This window comes from Nelusetta ayraudi, unplaced genomic scaffold (genome assembly GCF_046127955.1).
Source record: "Nelusetta ayraudi isolate G7.1 ecotype Tasmania unplaced genomic scaffold, CSIRO-AGI_Nayr_v1 ptg000011l, whole genome shotgun sequence".
NCBI lineage: Eukaryota > Metazoa > Chordata > Actinopteri > Tetraodontiformes > Monacanthidae > Nelusetta > Nelusetta ayraudi.
The window spans coordinates 680,001-687,500 of NW_027466061.1; the positions used below are offsets into that span (position 1 = coordinate 680,001).

General features: G+C 53.5%; 1 protein-coding gene across 4 annotated transcripts in view; it reads left to right on the forward strand.

The window, feature by feature from the left end:
• The window catches only part of rasal2 (RAS protein activator like 2), a 21,183-nt gene that overhangs the window by 10,026 nt on the left and 3,657 nt on the right, over positions 1-7,500 (forward strand). For 2 of the 4 annotated variants that reach the window (XM_076019867.1, XM_076019865.1), the window contains exons 6-14: positions 277-430; positions 1,631-1,729; positions 1,817-2,371; positions 2,464-2,608; positions 3,991-4,135; positions 4,222-4,461; positions 5,081-5,282; positions 5,731-5,909; positions 6,815-7,500. The exon at positions 6,815-7,500 is cut by the window's right edge and continues 65 nt beyond it. In XM_076019867.1, coding sequence (XP_075875982.1) covers positions 277-430; positions 1,631-1,729; positions 1,817-2,371; positions 2,464-2,608; positions 3,991-4,135; positions 4,222-4,461; positions 5,081-5,282; positions 5,731-5,909; positions 6,815-7,500 — 2,405 coding nt within the window. Of the gene's footprint in view, positions 1-276; positions 431-1,630; positions 1,730-1,816; positions 2,372-2,463; positions 2,609-3,990; positions 4,136-4,221; positions 4,462-5,080; positions 5,283-5,709; positions 5,910-6,814 lie in introns of all 4 variants that reach the window. The other 2 variants (XM_076019866.1, XM_076019864.1) reach the window with 1 other exon arrangement.

Sequence of the window (7,500 nt, forward strand, 5' to 3'; positions counted from 1 at the left end):
CTCTCTCTCTCTCTCTCCCCCACACACACCCTTTCTACCACTTTCTCTCTCTCTCACACACACACACACACACACACACACACACACACTCACTCACTCACTCACTCACTCACACACACTCACACTCACCCAAGCGGTGTCAGGCATGAGGGTAGGTGGAGCCAGAGTTACCAGACTAAAGGAGGAGGAGTCCAGCAAGGTTTGTGTTCTTCCGTTACAGCAACAGCGCCACCTGGTGGCGGCTGACAGTTATTTTTTTCCCCTCTGTGCGGGCAGGGGTCGCATCCTCCACGGGCTGAAGGAGTCCATCTCCCAGGAGTCTTTGCTGAGCCCAGCCAGTGCGGTGGAGTCTCTGGACCTGAACTCAGAGGAGGAGGTGACGGTGAAGGCTCTGCACAGCAGCATTCTGGGACAGGAGTTCTGCTTCGAGGTGACGACGCTGATGTCCACTAGGGGCTCCAACTCCATTTTTAGGATGGATTTGTGTGCGACAGTAAACCAGTACATCGATGTTTGCGATGGCCAGACTGGAAATAAAGAAAAAAATCGCCAGTCGCTTAGTCACTGCAGTGATGTTATCAGTGGTTGCGGCCATGAGGTCGAGTCAAGAGTGTCGCATTTCAACCTTATGACGTATTTATTAACTGGCATCACTGCAGTTTTGAAGTATTGGTGTTGTTTAGTGGCTCGTTTGTCAAGTGTGAATGCAGGAGCTTTGTAAAAATTATTATGACTCAAGAACATTGAGTTGATAATATATTTATCTGCACTTTATCGTTACTGTAATTAATGTGTGAAATGTTCACAATCGTTATTTTGATTTCAATCACCCGTCCTTAGTGTCCAGTTATTTTTTACTTTAAATCTTTATGGTAGAAGGGTTAATCCTTTAGGCGCCATGGTCGAAAAAATTGCGACAAGCGTCATTGCTGAATTAAACAGGCCATAGCAGCAAATATGGTGCTGAAAGTAGTCACCACTTTACACCAGGAGATGAGATATGTGGAAAATTATCAAAAGTGGATAAAACATTTTGATGAGCCTGTGGGGTATTGTGGAGACAGGGATCTGACATACAGACGCCTGATATCTGACATAATACAAAAACAAACAAACAAACAAACAAAAATGTACTCCTTTCACAAAGTTTGGGTCCTACTGAAGATTTTTCTCAATTACAGTATGGCTTTATCTCGAACCAATTTCAAGTCACAGCCATTTGAAATCTTGATATCAAAATTGAATATTTTCTTGAAAAGATTCTGGCGCTTCAAGGGTTAAGTTGGGGCAACTGGACTTGTGCTTGCGATCTTGAAGAACTGAAGGAGCCTTTCGGATGAGAGGCAGAGCATCTTCAAGATCGTGCGATTATGTCCAGTTGCCCCAACTTAATCCTTCTGCTCAAAGATGACCTTGATAACTGAGAACCGCCGCAGACTTAAATCTTTATCTTAATCATTCTTTTACTTCTTTATTTTAATTATTCTCTTAGGCTCTGTGCACTTTTTATGAACTGATTGCTGATGACTGATTGTGCAGCTGAGAAAGTCGATGTCCTTTGGGATAAATAAAGTGCTTATCTATCTATCCATCTATCGATCCATCTATCTTTATCCATCTCACCCGCCAGGTGTCCTACTCGGGGGGCAGCAAGTGTTTCAGCTGCTCCTCAGCTTCCGAGCGAGACATGTGGATCGAGAACCTGAAGAGGACCATCCAGCCCAACAAGGTGAGGCCCCCTCGGCGCCGCTCGGACTCAGCGGAACGTCGGCCGCCGCTTGCCTGCCAGCTGGTCACATGACTCGGTGCTCCGCAGGACAACTGTCGAAGGGCGGAGAACCTGCTGCGGCTGTGGATCATCGAGGCCAAGGACCTGCCGCCCAAGAAGACCTACTTCTGCGAGCTGTGCCTGGACGACGTGCTGCACGCGCGCACCACCAGCAAGAGCCGCCAGGACAGCCTCTTCTGGGGCGAGTACTTCGAGTTCGCCGGCCTGCCCGCCACGCGCAGCCTCACCGTGCACGTGTACCGCACGCCGGACAAGAAGAAGAAGAAGGACAAGAGCAACTACGTGGGCCTGGTCAACATCCCCGTGGGCAGCGTGACGGGCCGCCAGTTCGTGGAGCGCTGGTACCCGGTGAGCACGCCGGCGCCCGCCAAGTCCAAGGGGGGCGGGCCGTCGCTCCGCATCAAGTCGCGCTACCAGACCATTGCCATCCTGCCCATGGAGCGCTACAAGGAGTTTGCCGAGTTTGTCACAGGCAGCTACGGCACGCTGTGCTCGGTGCTGGAGCCCGTCATCAGCGTCCGCAACAAGGAGGAGATGGCGTGCGCTCTGGTGCACATCCTGCACAGCACGGGGCGGGCCAAGGTAGGGGGCCACGCCCACCGCGCCCCCCTTGAACCGCCCACCTCATCACTAGCTCACCCCTCCCACCGCCCCACCCTCTGCTGTCCCTTTAGGACTTCCTGTCCGACCTGGTGATGTCGGAGGTGGACCGCTGCGGCGAGCACGACGTGCTGATCTTCAGGGAGAACACGCTGGCCACCAAGGCCGTGGAGGAGTACCTGAAGCTGGTGGGACAGAAGTACCTGCACGACGCCCTGGGTGAACACGCACACACGCACACACACCTCCCCCCCTTCCTCACTGGTGCCAGGATGTCCTCCCGCTGCTTTAGCTATTTTTTTTTCCTGCAGCCACTGAGTCTGTGGCCTGAAACAGATCAGATCTGGCTGGCAGCACCAGATCCCAGTAAACCCAGTAAGCTTTGGCTTCTCCCTGTTCTGAGGCTCTCATGTGGACTTATTTCATTTCAACCTCTTCATTATGTTCAATGATTTACGGCATCACAAATTTTTTCAGACCAAGATATTCGGGGGAAAACAACAGAAGTGCGCCTTCTCGTTTTTTTTATTATGATTATTTGTATTCTTTCTCACAATAAAAAGGGAAAGTGGAAACAGGAAGTTATAAACAGGATGTGGCTCTCGCAGCTTTGAGCCAGATAAGTTTTCCAGAATCAACCAGTCGCATTGCTAGATCCTCACACAGCTTCTCAGGCTGCTCGTCAAATCAAAAACCTCATCAGCGAACGATGCCACCTTGTGTTCCATCGCTGCTATGAGCGGTCAAAAGAATCCTAGAGGTCACGTCCATTTTGTCCCAGTCAAAACTTTCTCTTGCTGTGTCTCAATTCAGGGTCTGCATCCTTGAAGTACGCATCTTGAAAGGAAGTTGCGTCATCGCACTGCGCGAAGGCTTGTCCCAATTCCCAAGGGTGCTTAGGACGCTCAAAATGCGTACTCGGAATGCGCCCTCGTTTTATCCGATTCCAAGGATGCACCGCTACTATCCTTTGTGTACTTATGTATCCCATGATGCTTTGCGTGCTGCTGCAAAGCATCACGAGATCCTGGGAAGTCAGCTGAAATTAGCGTCATCTACTGGTAAAGACGTATGAATTTAAGTATTGAAGTTTCACATAAAATATGCAGTTTTAACATCGGGTTTTTATTTATTTGAATATCGGTCAGCATCATTAGATGGCGAACCAATGGTTAGCTTGATGCTATAAAAACGTCACTTCCAGGGTTGGCCAGCAGGAGGGAACGGCGGTGACGCAACGAGGAAATACGCCGAAGGCTAGACCGTCCCATGTGGTTACGGGGAGGGGGGGTTTGGTCCGTCCTTCTAGCCTGGGTGCTCGAAGAACGCCTCCTTCAGACGGAGGACACTCGGTCTGAAGGGTGCAGACCCTGAATTGAGACACAGCATCTGTCATGAAGATCATCTTTCAATCCAAAACATCTTTGACTTCAACCTTCTCTCAAGCTGTGGCGAGTCAGCCATCATGAATTCTCTGTGTGTCCGAACATCAAAAGCCTTTCATCAGAAACTTCCCCTTTCTCTGTCTGTGTCTCATCTTGTCCGTCACCCTTTTTAAACCTAAAGTCATCGGTGCCTCTCCTCCTTCTCCACCTGTCCAGGTGAGTTCATCCGCGCTCTGTACGAGTCTGACGAGAACTGTGAGGTGGATCCCAGCCGCTGCTCCTCGGCTGATCTGCCGGAACATCAGAGCAACCTGAAGATGTGCTGCGAGCTGACCTTCTGCAAGATCATCAACTCCTACTGGTCAGAGCTCACTACTGCCCCCTGGAGGGACAAAACTACTTTTGCACGCCACCTGCTGTCCTCATCGCCGTCTTCTGTGTCCTCAGCGTGTTTCCTCGGGAGCTGAAGGACGTGTTTGCGGCGTGGAAGCAGCAGTGCGCCGCCCGCGGCCACCAGCAGGACATCAGCAGGCGCCTGATCAGCGCCTCGCTCTTCCTGCGCTTCCTGTGTCCCGCCGTCATGTCGCCGTCGCTCTTCAGCCTCACGCAGGAATACCCCGACGACCGCACGGCACGCACACTCACACTCATTGCCAAGGTCATCCAGAACCTCGCCAACTTCACCAAGTGAGTGTGTGAATGAGGTTGACACTGTTCTGGTCCTAGTCTGGCTCATGGAACTTGTCCTGATCTCTATTCTGCTCCGGGTTCTGGTCCTGGTTCTAGTCTGGGTCCTGGAACTTGTTCTGATATCTATCCTGGTGTGGGTCCTGGTCCTGGTACTAGTCCTAGTCCTACCCTAGGTCCTGGAACTTGTCCTGATCTCTATTCTGGTCCGGGTCCTGGTCCTAGTCCTACCCTGGGTCCTGGAACTTGTCCCGATCTCTACCCTGGTCCTGATCTCGGGTCCTGGAACTGACCCAGTTTCAGGTCTTGGTCCTTGTCTTGAACCCAGTCCTGGAACTGATCTTGATCTCTGTCTTTGTCCTGGCCACTGTCCTGCAACTGGTCTGGATGTCTGTCCCTGGTCTCGGTCCTAGTCCTTGTCTTGGTCCTGGTCCTGGTCCTGGAACTGGTACCAGTCACTGTCCTGGTTCAGAGACCAGGTTCTGCTCTCTGTCTCAGCCTCGGTCCCGTTCCTGATCCTGACTGTCAGTATCGGTATCAGTCTTCAGACTTGGGCCTGATGTGTTCCTGCACAGTCAGGAAGTAGCAGCAAAGTGACCACAGTCTCTCCCTACCTCAGGTTCGGGATCAAGGAGGAGTACATGGCCTTCATGAATGACTTCCTGGAGCATGAGTGGGCGGGGATGGTGCGTTTCCTGTCGGAGATCTCCAACCCGGAGACGCTGTCCAGCACGCCGGGCTTCGAGGGTTACATCGACCTGGGCCGCGAGCTGGCGGTCCTGCACGCCCTGCTGTGGGAGGTGGTCTCTCAGCTCGACAAGGTAAGGTGTGTGTGCGTGTGCGTGTGTGTGTGTGTGTGCGTGTGCGTGTGCGTGTGCGTGTGCGTGTGCGTGTGCGAGTGCGTGTGCGAGTGCGAGTGCGTGTGCGAGTGCGAGTGTGAGTGTGCGTGCACGTTCGTTTGCACGTTAAGGTCAGGCCATAAATCCTTTGCACTCACAGCATGCCCCGCCTCCCAGCATGGCTACTTCCTGTTTGACATTCTTCTGCATGTTTTCAGTGCCCATAACCACTTCCTCATTTTGTCCCCTCCCTCCCTCTCTCCTCCCTCTCTCCTCCCACCCGTTCACTTTCTGTCTGGCCGATGCCCCTGTTGCCACATTGGTTACTTTTGATGCTGAACCCCCCCCCCCCCGCCACACACACACACACACACACACACACACACACACGCACACACGGCAACTCCAGGGTGACAACTCCTTCCTGCAGGCCACCATAGCCAAGCTGGGCCCCCTGCCGAGGATTCTGGGAGATATCACCCGGCACCTGGCCACGCCCGCGTCTGTCCAGCTGCAGACGCGCCATTTGCCAGATCACGGCTCCGCCCACAACGTGAGCGGCAGCCTGCCGTCGGGGCTGCAGCGGATCTTCGAGGAGCCGGCCGACAGGTTAGCCAATCAGGCTACACACTTCAGTCCGGTCTCGGTTGCACCTCACCTCACCAGAGGTGGCGCTAGGCTTTTTCTTTATCGGTCATTTTGACTTGCAGTGCTGTAAAAATCCTGTTATATATTTATATCAATTACTCTAAAGTATTGGTTAAGTTGAAGAGTAAATGCAGTAGCAATCTATTTCAGTTCACTTTTAGTCAATATTCAGCCCAGCATAAGCTGATCAGAAAATCCAAAATGTATCAGGCAAGTGAAAATTCAACATTTTCTCCACTATCGATTTCAATACGTTCTGACTTTTGTCTCAACAGCCATGTGTTGAATAGTAATCTGTTATTACACTGTTTTTACTAGTTATTACTATCAGCAGATGCAACACAGCAGTTAGTGTCAACAATTTCAACAGCTTGTTGTAAACACGGCTGAACAGGTGCTACCTTGAACCGAGTCCACGCTGAGAAACAGCCATGAATGTGAACATGGCTTGTGATGTACATGAAACAATTACCTTACACGCACACATGCACATGCACACACACACATACTTGCATTCAAACAGCAACACAGAGGATAGTTCTCCCGGACACATTTCCCCCAATGAAATGAATGATGGATGAAATTAAATATAAGCAGGTCACCATCTGTGCCCTGAACGCACCGTTTCACACCTTTTTTCACACTGTTTATTTGACGTCCACGGTGTTGGTAAACTTTGTCCAGTTAAGGCAACACACCTGTGATTGGCTCCCGTATGTCAGAAGGGGACGTTACAATATGCTCATTGCCACCAAGTGGTCAGGGGTGTGAGTTGCAATCTGTCAAAATGAGTGATAAAGAAGATGAAGAACCAGCAATGGTGGAAAATAATTAGTGAACACGCCTCACGTGTCGCCTCTTTGCAGGTGCAGCGACGCCTGCAGCCTCCAGTCTTCGGTCAGCGGCCAGCGCCCCCTGCTGGCGGAGCTTGACCGGGACGCGGTGGCGAGCGGCCGCAGCATTTCCCTGGTGGACCTGCAGGTGTCACCGCAGCAGCAGGAGGAGGCCCAGCCTCGCCTGGGCAGGGAGGGGTCACAGGCCCTCGTGGGCCCCACCCAATCACCGGCAGGACACGCCCACTCCCACCCGGTCACCCCGCAGCCCCGTGCGGCGCTCCGGGACGGCCAGCCGCAGAGCGAGCCGCAGGCCCGGCGCCGCCCGCTGCAGCCGCTCTGCTTCCAGAACCCAGTCTACCACCTGAGCAACGCGGCCCGCCGCCTCTCGGCGCCGTCCAGCTCCGATAACGTGAGCACGGCCAGCTCCCGCTGCAGCGGCCAGCCGGGGGTCAGAGGTCGCGTGCCGTCCGGCGACAGCAGCAGCGGGCCGGAGGAGCCCAGCGCCCCTCCCGCGCCAACACGGCAGCGCCACCCGCTGGCCAGCGAGCTGCCGCCCGGCACGGCCACGGCGGTGGCCCTCCCCCGCCAGAGCAGCACGGCGGGCACCGCCCACATCGTCAGGGTGGACAGGCGGGGTGGGGGAGGGGCGGCAGGGGCACAGCACTCGTTGCGCAGTAGTAGCAGCGCCGACACCGACCTCCCGCCGGCCCCCGGCC